Consider the following 19116-nt stretch of genomic DNA (forward strand, 5'->3'; position numbering starts at 1 on the left):
TCTTCACTGGCTACCGGTCGAAGCCCGTATCAGATTAAAGTCACTAATGCTTGCCTACAGGACTATCACTGGATCTGCACCGGCTTACTTCCACACTCTCCTGCACTCCTACACCCCATCAAGATCCCTGCGTTCAGCAAACCAGCGGCGTCTTGTATTGCCTTCCCATAAGGGCAGTAAATCGCTCTCCCACTCTTTCTCATTCACAACTCCTTCCTGGTGGAACATTCTTCTTTACTCTGTCCGTTCAACCACATGTCTCACAACATTTAAAAAACTACTTAAAACCCATCTCTTCTGTGAATACTTGACAAACAAATGAAAAAATAAAATAATACACTAACCCATTCTCTCAACAGGTAGTGCTCTAGCTTTTGTTGAAACCAGTAACTTTGTATTGGCACCTAATGTATTATGGCTCCTGTATGAACTATCGCTTCTAAACTCTTTGTAAGTCGCTTTGGATAAAAGCGTCTGCTAAATGTCTAAATGTAAATGTGGAGAAAAAAACCCTTTGGAGAGGACTCTATGGAAGCATAATGGTTGCGGTTTTGAATTTGAAATCGCAATATGCAAAATGGCAATGCAGTATGTAAAATGACAATGCAATTGTGTATTTAAATATACATTTTAAATATCATATGTGCAACATTAAGTGCAAAATGAAAATAAAAAATAAATTATATAAATTACATTTTGTGATGTTATTTAAATGGATATTTTTAATGCTCTTTAAATTGCAAAATTAAAATGCATTCGCCGGATTGATTATATATGTTTAAGATAGTCAAGCAAAACTGTGAAAAAAATGAAAATTCAAATGTTAATTTCCCTAAATGCATTAACATTAACAGGTTGAACATTTGGGATTGCATTTTCATTTGCACACTACGTGTTGGGTGTTGCAAATGTCAATGTGGACCTGATAATGCATTTCAAGCATCAATTTACCCATTTAAAAAAAAAATTTTAAACTCGTGTTGGAACTGACAAATGTATTATATAATTGAATTTTCATTTTCCACTTTATATGAACATATGTTATTTAAAATGTATATTTCAATACACAATTGCATTTTCATTTTACATACTAAGAGCGGTTAAAAAAACCCTTATGATGACGACAAATTCGAGGACCGTGACGTCGCCCGGCATGGCGCAGCCGGGGCCCCACCCTAGAGCTAGGCCCGGGTTTGGGGCTCGTGTGCGAGCGCCTGGTGGTCGGGCCTTCACCCATGGTGTCCGGCCGGGCTCAGCCCGAAGGAGCGACGTGGGGGCACCCTCCCATGGACCCACCACCTACAGGAGGGACCGTAAGGGGGTGGACATGGAACGTCACCTCTCTGACGGGGAAGGAGCCGGAGATTGTGCGTGAGGCTCAGAGATTCCAACCAGAGATAGTCGGGATCACCTCTACGCACAGCTTGGGCTCTGGAACCACACTCCTCGAGGGAGGATGGACTCTTCACTACTCTGGAGTTGCCCAGGGTGAGAGGCGGCGGGCTGGTGTGGGTTTGCTTATAGCCCCCCAGCTCAGCTGCCATGTGTTGGAGTTTACCCCGTTGAACGAGAGGGTCGCTTCCCTGCGCCTTCGGGTCGGGGATAGGTCTCTCACTGTCGTTTGCGCCTATGGGCCAAATGGTGTAGAGTGTAGAGTAGTGTAGAGTACCCGGCCTTCTTGGAGACTCTGGGAGGGGTGCTGGAAAGCGCCCCGACTGGGGACTCCGGCGTTCTGCTGGGGGACTTCAACGCCCACGTGGGCAACGACAGTGACACCTGGAGGGGCGTGATTGGGAGGAACGGCCCCCCTGATCTGAACCCGAGTGGTGTTCTGTTATTGGACTTCTGTGCTAGTTACAGTTTGGCCATAACAAACACCATGTTCAAGCATAAGGATGTCCATCAGTGCACATGGCACCAGGACACCCTTGGCCGGAGGTCGAGGATCGACTTTGTGGTTGTTTCATCTGACCTATGGCTGTATGTCTTGGACACTCGGGTGAAGAGAGGGGCGGAGCTGTCAACCGATCACCACCTGGTGGTGAGTTGGATCCGATGGCGGGGGAGGAAGCTGGACAGACTCGGCAGACCCAAACGTACTGTGAGGGTCTGTTGGGAATGTTTGGCCGAATCGCCTGTCAGAGAGATCTTCAACTTCCACCTCCGGCAGAGCTTCGACCAGATCCCGACGGAGTCTGGAGATATTGAGTCCGAGTGGACCATGTTCTCCTCCTCCATTGTCAACGCAGCCACTCGGAGCTGTGGCCGTAATGTCTCCGCTGCCTGTCGAGGCGGCAATCCCCGAACCCGGTGGTGGACACCGGAAGTAAGGGATGCCGTCAAGCTGAAGAAGGAGTCCTATCGGGCCTTGCTGGCTTGTGGGACTCCCGAGGCAGCTGACAGGTACCGACAGGCCAAGCGGACTGCAGCCCGGGTGGTTGGGGAGGCAAAAACTCGGGCCTGGGAGGAGTTCGGTGAGGCCATGGAGAAAGACTATCGGTCGGCCTCGAAGATATTCTGGCAAACCGTCCAGCGCCTCAGGAGGAGGAAGCAGTGCCCTACCAACGCTGCTTACAGTGGAGGGGGGCAGCTGTTGACCTCGACCAGGGATATCATTGGGCGGTGGAAGGAATACTTCGAGGATCTCCTCAATCCCGTCGTCACGTCTTCCATTGAGGAAGCAGAGGCCGAGGGCTCGGAGGCGGACTCGCCCATCACCCGGGCTGAAGTCACCGAGGTAGTCAAGAAACTCCTCGGTGGCAGGGCACCAGGGGTGGATGAGATCCGCCCTGAGTACCTCAGGTCTCTGGATGTTGTGGGGGTGTCTTGGCTGACACGCAGCATCGCATGGCGGTCGGGGACAGTGCCCTTGGACTGGCAGACCGGGGTGGTGGTCCCTCTTTTTAAGAAGGGGGACCGGAGGGTGTGCTCCAACTATCGGGGATCACACTTCTCAGCCTCCCCGGGAAAGTCTATGCCAGGGTACTGGAGAGGAAAATCCGGCCGATGGTAGAACCTCGGATTCAGGAGGGACATTGTGGTTTCCGTCCTGGTCGTGGAACACTGGACCAGCTCTATACCCTCTCCAGGGTGCTGGAGGGTTCATGGGAGTTTGCCCAACCAATCCACATATGTTTTGTGGATTTGGAGAAGGCATTCGACTGTGTCCCTCGCGGCATCTTGTGGAGGGTGCTCCGGGAGTATGGGATTCGGGACCCTTTGCTCAGGGCTATCCGGTCCCTGTACGACCGGAGCAGGAGCTTGGTTCGCATTGCCGGCAGTAAGTCAGACTTGTTCCCGTTGCATGTTGGACTCCGGCAGGGCTGCCCTTTGTCGCCGGTTCTGTTCATCATTTTTATGGACAGAATTTCTAGGCGCAGCCAGGGGCCGGAGGGCGTCGGGTTTGGGGACCACACGATTTCATCTCTGCTCTTTGCGAATGATGTCATCGTGCTGGCCCCATCAGACCAGGACCTCCAACATGCACTGGGATGGTTTGCAGCCGAGTGTGAAGCGGCTGGGATGAGAATCAGCACCTCCAAATCTGAGGCCATGGTTCTCATTCGGAAAAGGGTGGCTTGCTCACTTCAGGTAGGTGGAGAGTTCCTGCCTCAAGTGGAGGAGTTCAAGTATCTGGGGGTCTTGTTCACGAGTGAGGGAAGGATGGAACGGGAGATTGACAGACGGATCGGTGCAGCTTCTGCAGTAATGAGCCGCAAGGGGAAGCTCTCGATTTACTGGTCAATCTACGTTCCTACTCTCACCTATGGTCATGAGCTTTGGGTCATGACCGAAAGGACAAGATCCCGGATACAGGCGGCCGAAATGAGCTTTCTCCGCAGGGTGGCCGGGCGATCCCTTAGAGATAGGGTGAGAAGCTTGGCCACTCGGGAGGAGCTCAGAGTAGATCCGCTGCTCCTCCACATCGAGAGGGGCCAGCTGAGGTGGCTCGGGCATCTTTTCCTGGATGCCCCGTGGACGCCTTCCCGGGAAGGTGTTCCAGGCATGTCCCACCGGGAGAAGACCCCGGGGAAGACCTAGGACACGCTGGAGGGACTATGTCTCCCGGCTGACCTGGGAACGCCTCGGTGTCCCCCCGGAAGAGCTGGAGGAAGTTTCTAGGGAGAGGGAAGTCTGGGCATCCCTGCTTAGACTGCTGCCCCCGCGACCCAGCCCAGGATGAAGCACAAGAAAATGGATGGATGGATGGATGGATTTCACATAATTAATTGCCATTTTGCGTATTGTATTTCATATTGAAAATAGAAACCAATATGCTTTCATAGAACTCAACCAGGAGAGCCAGATCTCCTCTGGCATATTAAAATAGAACTGCTGCAACTAGAATAACAAGAAATCACTAAGAATACCATTCCAAGATGAGCACAAACATTTCTTTATCAATTTACGGCCCTGAATACATTTCTCTTAATTTCTTTCCATTGAGGAAGTCCTAAAGCCAAGATAACTAGCTAGTATTTACATAATATTGTATTTAACTCTGTTACAGAGGGAGATTTTACGCATTATAATCACCAAGTGAAATTTCTTCGCATTTCATTAATCTAGAATCTGCCTCAAAATGAATGAAAATTCAATGAAATAGTTTGAATAGGATTCTCACTTGAAATGACTTAATGCTTGGAGGCGGAAACTGCATTTCTTACTTCACAACAAGCGCATCTGTATAGAACTTTTATGCAGTTGTTTATTGGTCAAAGTTTTCGAGTCAATAAATAAATTTGTGCTGTTCTGGTTGGTCGATGATGGTTTTGTCATACCCGCTGTTTGTCTATATTCTCCTGACTGACTTTATCAGTTTTGATATTATCATTTGGTACGCTATCATCTTCTCTGTCCTCAGTAGTGACTGCGGATCTGATGACAGTCTCCACTTCAGTCTGAACCACAGAAAATCTTGAGCAACCACTGGATCCTCCGGTGGACGTCGTATCTAATTTGTCTTGTGAAATCACACTGTCAGCTCTTTCATCCTCTGGGCTGCTCTCATGAACAGTCACCTGGAAGTTATGAGCAGATTCATTTTTTGAGCTTTTGTCTAAAGCTGTTTCAGATGCGATGGGTGAGCTCGAGCACTTCTCCAGAGAGACCGGCAGATGTTCAGCTGTGGTTTGTCCTTTTTTGTCCACCACAAGCCCTTCTGCTGCTTTAGTGGCCACTGGATTAATTCCCTTGTAGAAGGCCAGCAGTGGGATGCTTTTCTTCCGCTTGCCTGCATTTGGAAGCTTGCCATTAGTTGCTCCGGTGTCTTTGAACATGTTGCGGATGTTGTATTCCTCCTGAGGTTTTTTCAAGGCATCTTTTATTCCTGAGAGCGTCGTGTCATTCGACACATCTCCTGGTTTAAGGTTGGGCAGATTGATGGAACCTTGAGGGCTGTTTTTTTTCTCCATGTGGGTGACCCGAAACCTGTGAGTTAAAAAAAGAATGCTGTAACGCTGCTTTTACACTGCAGATTATTGAAAAAGGGATTATAATCTGTTTTTCATTATTGTTTGGGGTTTTGATTTCACGAAAGAAAGAAATATAACACAAGAATATAGTATATTACTGTAGGTCGTACCTGCCCACAGAAAATACAGTCTGTTCTTGTCGGGTTTTGCTTTTAGCCACATGGCTTCTGCATCGTGTTTTTAATAAATGTCCTTGCTTACAGTGAGCACAAGAGCTGATTTCAGATCCCAGATGAACTGTATGATGGTGAAGGGGAAGGCCGCCTATACTGTCCTTGTGATGTAACCTGGTTAGAAAGAATACAGCGAAAAAGAATAAAAAATGATATTTACGCATTCCCATGCCATGCTACATGAATGAGTAGGGTCAGTGTATAGACATAGCTTACTATATTTTATTTGATTTATTATCACAATTATATAGCATCTGATTACAAACAATTAATCAAAATAATTCAAATACATACAGAAGTAAAGTGTAATGATTTGTTATTTTATTTCCTCTTTTAGTATGAGATAATAACAGAACCACTGGTGTGTAAGCGCAAATTGTACATTCAATATGGTTCAACTGTACCGTGGGTCGTGAAGTTCGCAAACATTCTGGCCGTCCATCAAATCTTTAAAGGCCTCCATATTGGCTAGAGCACAAGAACAAGAAAGTTGTCTTCAATTGTTTCTTAGATTACATGCAATTATATGCCCAGTAGTGGTTGAATTCGCTCAGACATTTAAATGGCTCATTTTGATTGTTTAAATGCACAGTTTGTCATTTATGCTGCTATGCTTTTAAAAGAAAGGTGGAAATTCTTTCACTGAAAAAGAAAAGTACAAGTAGAATCAGTAGAACGTAGAATTAAGAATGAATGATAGTACCTCAAAAGTACCTATATATTAGTACCAAATACACATTTCTGCATGTAAAGGGTACCGTACCAGTGACAGCTTTTTAGCTTTTGCTTAGTGTAAAGAGGTCCCAAACCAACAACTTAGCCCAATGTTGAAGCGTGGAATGATGATGGGAGTTGTAGTCTTCATTTCAACTGCCGATGGAAATCAATTTTACGAGTCTCACAAATCATGTTCAGGTATGGCATCCAATCATATCACTCCCATCCTCAAATCCTTTCATTGGATTCTTTTACCGGGTTCTCTCATCACTTATCAGTGTATCTACTATGGTGACGCCCCGCCCTATCTTAAGGAACTTTTCACTCCACAAACCTCAACACGTAGCCTCTGCTTTGCCTCAGCACATCTCCTCAAATCCACCAGGACCAAGCTTTGTACTTGGGCGACAGGTCTCTTACCCAATTACTCCCAATCTATGCTCTCCCTGACCATCTGAGGACACCACAGTCACTGGGTGCCAGTGTTGGGTGTAACTAGTTACTAACTAATTAGATACTGTAATTAATTACTCTTCCCTTGAACAAGTAAAGTAAGGGATTACTGCGATTTTTCTGTAATTTAATTACAGTTACTTATGATGTAATTACTAAATACTGTGTAATATATTCAACAGTGGAAATGACATCAAAATTTGTATACTTTGGTCATTCACTAAAAGTCATTTATGAAGTTATTCATTTGAATTAACTAAATAAGACAATTCATGTCTATCCTTGAATCAATTCTAATCAAGGTCGATGTAAGATATAGAAAGTTATTAGTAATAATAAATTAAATACTTTTTGAAGGGAGTACAGTAATCTTACTACACTATTGAATATGTCATAAGTAACTAGTAATTAATTACCTTTTCAGAGCAGCTTGCACCGTCACTGATGGGTGCTTTCAAATAATGCCTTAAAATTTTACCTTTTGAGGTAACTTTATTAAAGTATTGTTTCTTTTGCTTCTTTTGTTTTTAATTTGTAACACTTTGGGATTCTTGTTAATAACAAGTGTGTTATAAATGAAATTAATTATTATTAGTAGTATTTCTCGCTGTTCAAACGTTGTTGGAAGAGTTTGGGATAATGTAAGTACACAAGTGAATAAAATATATGACACTGTGCTAGTGGTCTTTGGATACTTGAATACAAAAGATCTTGCAAATTGTGTGCCTTTAACAACAGAGCTGAGGAAAACCCCAGAACAAAGAAATAAAAGGTGTTTACCTTCATTCTCAATGATGCATTTCAGAATTTGTTCAACAGTGTCTTGACTGTCATCTGATTCATCTGTAGAAACAAATAGCAATTTTACATTTTACACGATACATTTTTAAAATCCTATATGTATAATGTATTTTATAATCGTATCATTTTAAATTGCATGATAATAAATTAGAGTGAAGCAAGACATTTTTTACCAAGTCTCGGTTCTAGTTTGAAGAATAAAGAAAGCTACAGGGGATTGAATGACAAATGTTGGCTAAATAATGACCTCATTTTTACTTAAGGGGGGCGAACAAACCCTGCAAAAACATAAGATGATAAGGGTTCTTCACAGTCATGCCATAGAAGAACCACTTTTGGAACGTTTCAGTCGAGGGCTCTTAAAAGATAAATTACGGTATTTGTAATAGAGTCTTGTGTGAAACAAGGAAAGTTCTGCTGATGTTAAAGGTTGATCAAGGAACAAAAACTTGAACCTAAATGCACTAATCAATTAGACATTTGAAACCGGGTTCATTGTCATTACTATGACTGTTCACTGTAGTCAAACGTCAATGAGTTGTCAAGCTAAATGAATGAAATAAAAATCAAGAGACATTTTTATGTCTTCAACATGTAGTGATGGTGGTCTAGTGGGTTAAACCACTGAACTGGTAAATAAAAGGTTGCTGGTGGATCCCAGCAGCCACCACCAGTGTGTCCTTGAGCAAGACACTTTACTCCATGTTGCTCCAGGGGGATTGTCCCTCTAATAAGTGCACTGTAAGTCGCTTTGGATAAAAGCGTCTGCTAAATGACTAAATATTATTATTAGCATATCTTTATTTAAATTTTTTGTAAAGTGGCTTTAGAACTATGGATATTTGGATTGACACAACTGGATATACAGTAAATAAAACAGAATTTGTATGTTCATAATGAGATGAATCCTTCATTTGGTACTACTTTAAAAAATGTATGTCATGATCACAGAATTTAAAGAGTAAATATTGTTTTGATTTTAAAGGTCCTAATTTGGTTTTTATGGGGTGTCCATCAACAAGGTTACGTACATATACGGTTAAAAACACTTTCATTTTCTAAAAACAGGCAGTTATTATTACATCACTTCTTGACTGACTCTCATATGATTATTTTTCTGATCAATTTGTCTAATCCCCTCCTTTCTGTCAGCCTACTCTCATCTGATTGGTCAGATGGTCTAGTCGACTGTGATTGGTCTACCGCGTGCAGTTTCGTAAATGATACATAGGCGGGCATTACACGTAGTGACGCAAATCCAGAAATGAAATTATATATGACAGATGACTCGTTCACGTGATTCAGAGTCGACTCCTTTCTTTCTCAAGCCAATAACATAGTAATTTGTTCACTTTTGGCTTTACAACTCGGCACTGTTTATATTCACACACAGCAACATTACACACTGCATGAAATGTCATTTTATGGACTTTGTAAGAGTGACTTTTTAAGAATTGTTGTATAGTGCTACAAAATTAGTTAATTGGTCATTAATGCTTAAACAAGCAAAAACTTTATAAAAGCCCACATGTGTTTGTAGAACAAATGACTTACCGTCTTTTTCTTCACCAAGTTTGTCCTCGCAGTCGTCTTCATCATTCTCCAGTTCACACCTGTAACCCTTCTCTTTTAACAAATGACAGATCAGGAAGCCCAAAAGGCCGGTCATGAAGAAGAAAAAGACCACGATAAAGATGATGTATGTTGGCGAGGTTTCATCCACACTAGGTATCTCGTGGTCTGTCATCTCCCGTCAGCTTTCACACTCGACAGTCTGCAAAGAGAGCATGAAAGAAAGTCCGCAGTCACATTTCTGCATGACACACACTCTCCAGTAATGCAGAACTGCTCTTTTGTCACATCATCTGACTCTTTTGCTTGACTGAGATAATCAGCCAATCGGCTCATTCAGGGCATGCTTCATGCTTAAACGTACCTTTATCTTTACATCCAGGCGTGTGTTAAGAGAAGCTCGGCCCACACCCTCTGTTTTCACTCTGATAAATGAGCAAAACTAAAACATGCTGTAGCCTTCCACAGAGCTCTGTACTTCTGATCCTGTCGTTTGAAGTTCAATGATGAACTCTTTCACGTATAGAGGTCACTTATAGAGGACAGTTGTTTTGTGTTTATCTATAGATTTGGATGGAATCTCTTCACATTATAGATCAAGCTACTGTATATCGGGAAGTTAACATAACTTTAAACCTCTGCTATTATCCATCACTAAAACATGCCTCTGTAGGTATTGGCAGATAGAGTGCAAACCAGTGAAATATACAACAGTGCAGATGTGAGGTACAAAGAGTTTATCAGTCTGTTTAAAGTGACAAAGCGAGCCGGATTGTTGAACTCTATCATAAGGTAGTTATAGAGTGGCAGACCGATGCTGAATATTGTACCGGACAGAACATCATTTTTTATGTCATAACATGTTAATAACTGTTTTGTGTTCAAACAGTACAGAGTAGTCTGAGGTCTATTAAAATTGAACTAATCAATTATTCATGATCTGGCTTACAATGTGTAACCCTTATATAGAGAGAGAGAGACGAAAGCATTAGCTGGCGAGTGTGAGAGAGTATCTCTCTGCCGCGTGAGTCAGCTTTCTCATGACCTGTCCTCTAACATTCTCCTCCTCAGATGACTGAAACATCACACCATTGATCACTGTATTCTAACTTACAGGCCCAGTTTCACAAACAAGGTTTAAGGCTATTAGTCCCATACTAAAAAAAATGTGTGACCTGTCTTTACTGAATATAATTTGCCCAGAAATATCTTCAAATATATCAGTGCCATTGTTTTGTCTCGAGACGCACAGCAGTCATTTTTAACCAGTATTCTTCTGAGGCATTTTTATAAGAGTGACATAAATATCTTAATCTAAGGCATAGTCCTGCTTTAAGATAACCGTGTCTGTGAAACCAGACCATAGTGTGTTTATAGGTTTACATTAGATTTAATGCAGTTATTTCACATCTTATATATTTTAACCAAATAAAACTGCCTTGACATATTACTTTAAGTCAAGCTGTTGTGATCACACATGTGTGTATTGCGCTCCATATTCTATTGTGTTGGTAGTAAGCATTTTGCTGTTGTTATATAGAGTTTAGTAAATTTGATTTATGTATATACATTTATATTTATGTAAAGTGCCTGAGCATTAGTATTAGTAACTCAGTTGTTATAGGCTACAATGACCAACTTCTGAAAAAAATTAAAACCACTAAGAAAGTGTAGTAGATTCAATGGATATAGTGGGAATTGCATTTCGATGGGTCTCTGTGTTGAGTTCTATTGGTGGGACAGATCTGGCGAATAACAACCAAAAGAATATTAAATCCTTTTAGGATAATACCCAAACATAAAATAAATGTGTAATGTTCCATTAGTGAACACCTGATTACGTATGATGTCATTTGTAATGGAAACCATAGAAAAGCATTGCGCCTTTAACTTTGGAAAGAAACGCGTTTGCAGAGATGCGCTATGGTCCTGCAGATCAAAGTAATGTAATGCTGGTTTCACACCAAACACGAACAATCGCGTTCAACGCTCTTTACTATAAGCTGGAAAAGTAGATTTTCGCGTGAGTGACGCGAGCTGACAAATATTTTCGACTTCCACGGAGGAGGAGATTAACGCGTCTGCCGCGAGTTCCGTCTTTTCGCGTCTTTGCGTTGACTTTGTATATAACGTAAGTTTCTCGCGCCAAACGCTTAATTTCGCGTTTGGTGTGAATCCACCATTAGACGCTGTTTACGACTCAATACATCTATGGTTCTTTGTAGTTATCGTTTGTTTGCGGTGCATTCGTGTCATTTAAATATATCTCAAATTCGTATCATTGAACTATTTAAATGACCTTTAAAACTGAGAAAAAGTCATAGCCACACAAAACCGGTAGTGTGATGCTTAAACACACGAATCACAAACAACAGAAAATATATATTATCTTCAGGCACTCACCAAACGTTTGACATTATGTCTGCTGTACGAGATGCTGATGCTGATGTTATGATGCGATCGATGGGGACGAGGTGCTGAAACAGCTGCAGATAAACTCAATGACAGGGGCTGCGTATTTAAAGGTAGATGACACATCAAAATGGTGTGTACTGTAGAGGAATAACACTAGAAAGATTCAGATGTCTGCAGCAGTTTCTGATAGAGAGGATCATTTGGTAGTGTGTCTTTTAGGATCCTCCATTTTATAAGAATTATTTTGCAGATAAACTCATGACAGTAAACAATAATGTCTGCAGATGAACACTATTCTCAAGGGATTTGAGCACATGCTGGTTTATTTTCAACAACACATTTTTATTTCAAAAAGTGAATTTGTAAGACATGATGAAATGCAAAATGATAAAGGATTGTTAGCTAACAACTTCTGCAGATCTTTCATTTGAGAACTCAATCATATAAACTTTTCCCCTGTGAAAGAACAAAAGTTAAATCCAACGTCAAAGCTTCTCCTCATCCCACAAGAGCAGCTCAATGGCTGTCAAGTGTATCTTTGCTTGATTTAAATCATTTTTTATATTTCAAATATGTTGTTAATTTCATAATCATAACAACTACAACAGAAATGACACATAAAACACTATAATGAACGTAACTGTGATTATTGATCAATAGATGGCGCTGTGCACCGGAAGCAGTTGTACTGACTGAAAAGGAAGTGACGTGTATCCGGCATTGTAATGAACATGGCTACGGCGAAGGGAATAGAGTGAATCAATAAACAAACACATTTTCTCTCACTGCGCCCCCCAAAACTTTTATATTTAGTAACTTAACAAACCGACAGCATGACGAACCGAACCGCGTATTTCTATGATCCAGACGTGGGGAACTTTCATTACGGTGAGATTCTGATGTGTCTGTTAGCATTGGTGGCTAATCAACAATCATTTGTAACGTGCAGTGTTTACGTTCACGAATGAGTTGACGTTATCATATTTACGTGCACATGAGGGATCTGAATATGACGCTAATATAGTCTGCACATGTGTGCGCTGTGAGGTGCAGTTGTTGTTGTTTTTGCTTTGCTTTTTCATTGCAACTTAAAATGATCAGAAATTACCGCATGCATAAACCAAATATAGATTTTTCAGTACATCATGATTTTGAATGTGACATTAATTTTACAACCGTAAATATATATTAAATACAGTAAATCATGTATGATATATTGCTGAAACGATGTGTATGTTCTCTTACCTCTTGGTTTGACTCCAGGTGCTGGACACCCAATGAAACCTCACCGCTTGTCTCTTACACACAGTCTGGTGCTGCATTATGGACTCTATAAGAAGATGATGGTAGGATCTGTTCAACACTTGTTGTGTTTCCTGCCGTCTGTAGTGGAGTTTTTCTCGTGATATGGTAATGAACAGAGCTCTCTGTGCAGGTTTTTAAACCATACAAGGCGTCTCAGCATGACATGTGCAGGTTTCACTCGGAGGACTACATTGACTTTCTGCAGAAGGTCAGCCCGAACAACATGCAGGGCTTCACCAAGAGTCTCAACACCTTCAACGTAGGAGACGACTGGTAAATCTGTGTATTTTATGTGAATTTTAAGCCATTGTAGAGACATTGAGCACGATTAGACAATACACGCAGTGCTGGAAATGGCAGAGGTTCACTGGGGATCTCTTGTCAGGGACGTTTTTAGAGAAAAAAATTCACTTTATTTATATTTTGAAATGTGCATATAATTTGGAGGTTAATTCATGAATTGTAGATGAAAATCCCCTGCATTTTGGGGTGTAATCTCATCCCCTCCTGAAATCCCCTTCCCCCTCATTTCCAGACCTGAAATAACATTCTGTATTAAAGGCTTTGCTTATAGGATCTGTCATCTTTAATTGACACCTCTTTTTAAATTGACTTTCAGTTTCTTCAATTCTATCTGTTCTGTGTGTGTGCGTCTTTAGCCCTGTTTTTCCAGGTTTGTTTGAGTTTTGTTCGCGATACACAGGTGCCTCCTTGCAAGGAGCGACTCAGTTAAACCACAAGGTAAGATGATAGGGAATTCTTTGTGTTTTGAAATTGGTAAATTATGCAGTAACCGAAAAGAAGAACAGAAACATCAAAGCAGATTGACGGCAAATGCTTATGACCAACGTTCCAATCACGTGTGAACATCTGTGTTGTTTTTGATAACGTCTGATAACAACCGCTGTTCATGATATAGATATGTGACATTGCCATAAACTGGGCCGGAGGTTTACATCACGCAAAAAAGTTTGAGGTAAGCATTGCATCACTCTGATAATGTCCTATTTAAATAAAAAAATATGTGCATTTGCATAGGTACTTGGGTCAAAGATAATAAAGGGACTAAGAGTAAAAACAATATGTGTAACACTGTTTAAATTGTTGTTTTTCAAAAGAAAATGAAAAAGCATTTTTTATAAATATTATAAATTTTCCCCTGATTTACAGAAGACAACCACTAAAATGTATTTCAGTGTAACAATCTTGTCAGGCATATTTACAAACACCCCAAATGTTAACTAGTTGTAATTATTATACTTTTTTAAATTGCCACTATGCTATCCTATAGGTAACTAATTTAAAGCAGAATAAAATGTAATATGCTCCCTTATTTTTTATATATTTTAATATGTACAAGTTAAATTAAGCAAGTGGTTTGAATTTGTACATAAATATAAAGTGTTACACTGAATGACAATGTAGCATTATTTCAATCAAATTTTGATATTTTATTCTCCAAAAACTTAATTGAAACCATAAAGTAGACATTTTACCTACATTGAATGTGCTTTCTATGGACACAAAATCACTTTTGTAAATGTCTTTTGATGGGGACATCTTCAGGTCTTTGACCTGTATACATTTTAAAGGCAGCTTTAGATATCCCAGCATGTTTGGACCCATCCACATGAAATGGCTTTCTGTTTTCAGGCATCTGGCTTCTGCTATGTGAACGACATTGTCATCAGTATTCTTGAACTGCTCAAGTAAGTAAAATCTTATTACTGTAGACACCGTTACTGTTGCTTTGTGTTTTTACTCTTCACCAACATTTATAATTCAAAATGACATTATACTGACATACACATACACCACTGTTAACAAGCCACATATTAATTACTTGTTAGAAAATACTTGTCAACATTCTTATTCAGAGATTACATTAACGGACATTTTTAATAGACTTCTTCTGGCAGGATCTCGTTTTTTTATCAAGTATTAAAATAAAGGAACATTAATGAATACTATTTATTTTTTATTGAATACAATTTTTAATTGTTTTGAGTATAGTTATCGTAGATAATAACCTTTGCTAGGAAGGTTTTATTGTATCATGAATAAGTTTGCTTTTAGTGTTGATATGGCGTCAAAAAACAAATAAATAAATAATAATAATCCAGGTTGTAGAATAATATGAAACATGTTAAAATGATAACATAACACAAATGTAACGTTGGAAATTAATTACCCAAATAAAGGAAAAGGATGTTATATTTGATCATGTAATCTGTCTTTGTGTAGAATCTGCAGAAATGTCATTTTATCAAGAAGTTCCTGACATTTCACTTGACATTTTCATATTTGTTAATATGAGCTTATAAAAGTCGCATTGGTAATTTATGTAGAATTAACGTTATTTATGGAATGTCGCAAAGGTATTTTTAATCCACTGACTTTCGATCACTGAAATGTGTGTCACTGTGACTGACAGATATCATCCACGTGTGCTCTACATTGACATTGACATTCATCATGGTGATGGTGTGCAGGAGGCGTTTTATCTCACAGACAGGGTCATGACCGTATCCTTCCACAAATACGGGAACTATTTTTTCCCAGGAACAGGTGTGTTATGCTTCTCTGTCTGTAGTCAATTTTCCGTGTCTGTCTGGTTGTAAGCGGTACCTTTTGCATTCTGAAGGGGAGAGATGCATTCAGGGTCTGGCTGATGTTAAAAAAACTGAAAGAAAATCACAGACTACTATTAAAAGAAACATTATAAAGATTAATTCTGTACAGTAAAGTGTAGTTTGTGTTCAGGTGATATGTATGAGGTGGGAGCAGAGAGCGGCCGCTACTACTGTCTGAATGTCCCGCTGCGGGATGGGATTGATGATCAGAGTGAGTTTCCATATGATCTCAAAACACTCAAATGTTATTCAGCTTGTTCTAGCCAAAAAACATGTGTATCTGATATCATCTGGTTCTGTTTGTCATTCATAGGCTACAGACAGTTGTTCCAGCCGGTTATCAAGCAAGTGGTGGATTTCTATCAGCCGACCTGCATCGTTCTTCAGGTCAGAGCACATTCTCGCAGCGAATCACCATCACGGTCTTAAAGGGATGTTTCAGAAGCAAAACAACATTTGCCAATGTTTTACTCGTCCTCAAGGCATCCTAACTGAACATGACTTTCTTCTTGAAGAATAATGCAGTCAGTTGAATAATGTTGCTCATCTCTGTGTTTTTTTCTGCAGTGTGGTGCTGATTCATTGGGCTGTGACAGATTAGGATGCTTCAATCTGAGCATACGAGGACACGGGTAAGAGTTCTCTCATATGTCTTCTCAGTCACATACACAGACTTAACCTCTTTGAGAGTTGTGCTAGTAAACCAAGTATATAGTCTAATGATCTGTTTATATATTTTAGAGAATGTGTGGAGTTTGTAAAGAGCTTCAAGATCCCTCTGCTTGTGCTTGGAGGAGGAGGATACACCGTGAGAAACGTTGCTAGATGTTGGTGTGTTCATTATTATTGCTCTTGAATCATCTAAACGGGAGCGCCACGAGGTCTATGATGTTATTCTGTCATGCTGCTTTCACACAGTATGGTGGGATTTAATTCCTTTTCTATGAGACAGTTTCATGACCTGGTGTCTTTGATCTGCTTTAGGACATATGAAACGTCATTGCTACTTGAGGAATCCATTAGTGATGAGCTGCCATATAGTGGTAAGATATAGAAATACACCTTCAAAAAAATCATTTTAAAAGCTGACTTACATTTTAAGGTGAATCAAATTGACTTTACAGGCCATTTGATCTCATAGTAAAAAAAGTCTTATTGTATTTGATTAGTTATGTGAAATACAACTAGACATTTTTTTAGGCAGTTTGATATCATTTAGGCCATTTAATGAAATATAGAAATAAATTATACATTTTGTGCAATTAAACATCATAAAATAAAACCAAAAATCAAAGAGCAGAGCCCGTATTCTTAAAGCTTAATTTAGCTTTAAAACTACGCTAGAGTCTTAGTTTAAGAGCGATTCAGGACCAATCTGAGAGCAACTTTGAACAAGGAAAGGACAAAAATGTGCTGTGGTTCTTCGTTCGATCAGTTTACTTACAGAAAGTAGGTACAGAACCAAATCATCTCAGCTGCGTAGTCGCATTTTGTCCAGTTGCCGAATATGTAAATGTTATTTTGTATTGATAACTTCTATTTCTGCCGCTTCAGCATTTCTGCGCGGTGTTGAGATGTTAGCGTGTCTCTAATAGGATCGGTCACAAATACAATCCCTGAATAATCTAGTGTGTTGTGTCTTATTAACTTTCTGATAATTTATAACTTTCATTCATTGTGTGCAACACATTTCTTCTCCCTCTAACAAAGATATTAAGAGCTCTTTTAAAGTCCCAGTGAAATAAACAATGACAATTGTAAAATGACATATTGCAGCGTTTATAGTAAATAAGTTATTAATGTGGGTCACTTTCTTATTAAAATTGATGTACCCTCATAATCTTCAATTAAAATCTGAAAAAGCCCTTTCGCCCTGAAATGACTATACAATGTAAATTACACAGCTTGGGCGGAGCATCCGTTAACTCCTCCCCTTAAATTAACAGTGTGCTGCCAGTTTCATTTCAAAATAAATGTTTTACACATCCGATCAATTCGCAGTGAAGAATGCAAGCCACGCCCACTAACTTTTTCTTTTGAAATTCCTTCTTACTTGGAAATGTGTCCAAATAGGGAATTAAAAACAATAGAAATTTCCAGTAAACAGGTACTTTAGAGGTTAAGATGCAATATGAATGACTTTTTTCTTTACTTAATTTTAATGTGAAACATCCATATCTCTACAAATTTTCTTCAAACTTTTGTCAGTAGGAGCAACTCTTTGCACAAAGAAGAATTTTCACGAATACGGGCTCTGCTTTGCCAGCATTGTATAATTGTATATGGGTTTGGATTGGAGTTTCAGATTAAATATTTTTTAGGTTACAGTGTTTTCAAAACTATACCACATTTCCTTTTCAAAGATATGTCATTCAAATCTCTGTATTTGTTCTCTTCACAGAATACTTTGAATATTTTGCCCCAGACTTTACACTTCATCCTGATGTCAGTACAAGGATAGAAAACCAAAATTCTAGACAAGTATGTGTTATTTTTTTATGATTAATCCATGTGATGTTTTTCAAATGTTTCTGTCTGTGTATATACATTCAGTATATAGTGGGATGCAAAGTTCTTGTACTTTTAACACGCATTGAAAGTGTAGAAAATTGTACAGGGTGTTTCAGATAAATAATTGATATGATTCTGTAGGGGTTCAGTGGAGAGAGAAGTTTAGCAGTATTTTGTCATTAGAATGGTATTTGCCAATTGTAATTTATATTTAGTAATTTAACCATTGAATGAAATACATCAGTTTCGTGTTGATGATATTGCATCTAAGAATCTGCAGTATGGCAAATAACACTAGATGACTTTGTGTCCTGTAGTATTTGGACCAGATTCGTCAAACCGTGTATGAGAACTTGAAGATGTTGAATCACGCACCGAGTGTTCAGATCCACGACGTTCCCTCTGACCTGCTGAACTACGAGCGACCAGATGAAGTTGATCCAGACGAGAGGGGATCTGAGGAAAACTTTTCCAGGTGAACGTCACTAGCCGTCATTGCTATAGGTTTATTGTATCGTTCATGGGGATTAAAATCAGCAGCTTGACCAAATGAAGTCCTATCCTGAGCAACTGCTTGTGTTTCCTCACAGGCCCGAAGCTGCCAATGAGTTTTATGATGATGACCATGATAACGATAAGGAAAGTGACGTGGAGATCTGAAGAAGCTCATCTGCAGTCTCTTGTGCATATGATCTTGTCGTGGTTTCTGAAGCCTGCTGTAAGAAAAGCCATTCCCACGCACAAGTGTAGTACTTGATTGCAGTGTGATGAGCGGGTGAAAGTCTTGCCTTTTACTTCACATGCTGTGTAAGTGTATGGTTTGTGATGTTTAGGAACTACATTGTGATGATCAAAGGGATACATCAGCTATAAGACAAACAGTAGGAACATCTGCTACACATAATACATTTGTATTCAACTTCAATTGCAAATCATGGGGTAATGGCATTGTATTGAACTAGTGCGCCTAATATCCAAGCCGACATTAATTACGAAATATTTTTGTCTTGTTTTTTTTTCATTGTTTATAGAAAGTTTCTGTAATAAATTTGTTGAAAAAGA

The 19116-nt window shown here is 39.9% G+C and overlaps 2 protein-coding genes across 4 annotated transcripts; one reads left to right on the forward strand and one right to left on the reverse strand.

Annotated features, from left to right (window-relative positions):
• Positions 1 to 4688: 4688 nt before the first annotated feature.
• On the reverse strand, positions 4689 to 11733 carry rell2 (RELT like 2). 3 transcript variants are annotated; one of them, XM_056770154.1, is made up of 6 exons: positions 11594 to 11733; positions 9173 to 9392; positions 7598 to 7660; positions 6052 to 6115; positions 5585 to 5761; positions 4689 to 5430 (listed from the first exon to the last, which is right to left on the reverse strand). In XM_056770154.1, exons 2-6 carry the CDS (start codon positions 9363 to 9365, stop codon positions 4776 to 4778), a joined length of 1152 nt encoding a protein of 383 aa, XP_056626132.1. In that variant the 5' UTR covers positions 9366 to 9392; positions 11594 to 11733; the 3' UTR covers positions 4689 to 4775. The 3 variants fall into 3 exon arrangements, with proteins under 3 accessions (XP_056626132.1, XP_056626133.1, XP_056626131.1); XM_056770155.1 differs by lacking the exon at positions 11594 to 11733 and adding an exon at positions 9555 to 9668; XM_056770153.1 differs by lacking the exon at positions 11594 to 11733 and having other exon boundaries at positions 9173 to 9468.
• Positions 11734 to 12305: 572 nt separating this feature from the next.
• Positions 12306 to 19116, forward strand: hdac3 (histone deacetylase 3). The gene is made up of 15 exons (XM_056770149.1): positions 12306 to 12493; positions 12869 to 12951; positions 13041 to 13183; positions 13570 to 13651; positions 13830 to 13886; positions 14564 to 14619; positions 15345 to 15478; positions 15674 to 15754; positions 15857 to 15930; positions 16111 to 16175; positions 16285 to 16374; positions 16528 to 16586; positions 17945 to 18024; positions 18372 to 18529; positions 18645 to 19116. The coding sequence occupies exons 1-15, from the start codon at positions 12439 to 12441 to the stop codon at positions 18712 to 18714; spliced, it is 1287 nt and encodes a 428-aa protein (XP_056626127.1). The 5' UTR covers positions 12306 to 12438; the 3' UTR covers positions 18715 to 19116.

This window comes from Triplophysa dalaica, chromosome 16 (assembly GCF_015846415.1).
Source record: "Triplophysa dalaica isolate WHDGS20190420 chromosome 16, ASM1584641v1, whole genome shotgun sequence".
Classification (NCBI taxonomy): Eukaryota; Metazoa; Chordata; class Actinopteri; order Cypriniformes; family Nemacheilidae; genus Triplophysa; species Triplophysa dalaica.

Bases quoted from the DNA above. Each gene is read 5' to 3' on its own strand.
- rell2 (XM_056770154.1), bottom strand. From the start codon at position 9,365: ATGACAGACCACGAGATACCTAGTGTGGATGAAACCTCGCCAACATAC. The intron at 7,661-9,172 runs GTAAGTCATTTG...TTGTTTCTACAG, and splicing joins ACTTGGTGAAGAAAAAGACG to ATGAATCAGATGACAGTCAA. The intron at 6,116-7,597 runs GTAAACACCTTT...CTTGTGCTCTAG, and splicing joins ATGCATCATTGAGAATGAAG to CCAATATGGAGGCCTTTAAA.
- hdac3 (XM_056770149.1), top strand. From the start codon at position 12,439: ATGACGAACCGAACCGCGTATTTCTATGATCCAGACGTGGGGAACTTT. The intron at 15,479-15,673 runs GTGTGTTATGCT...GTTTGTGTTCAG, and splicing joins CTATTTTTTCCCAGGAACAG to GTGATATGTATGAGGTGGGA. The intron at 16,587-17,944 runs GTAAGATATAGA...TTCTCTTCACAG, and splicing joins TGATGAGCTGCCATATAGTG to AATACTTTGAATATTTTGCC.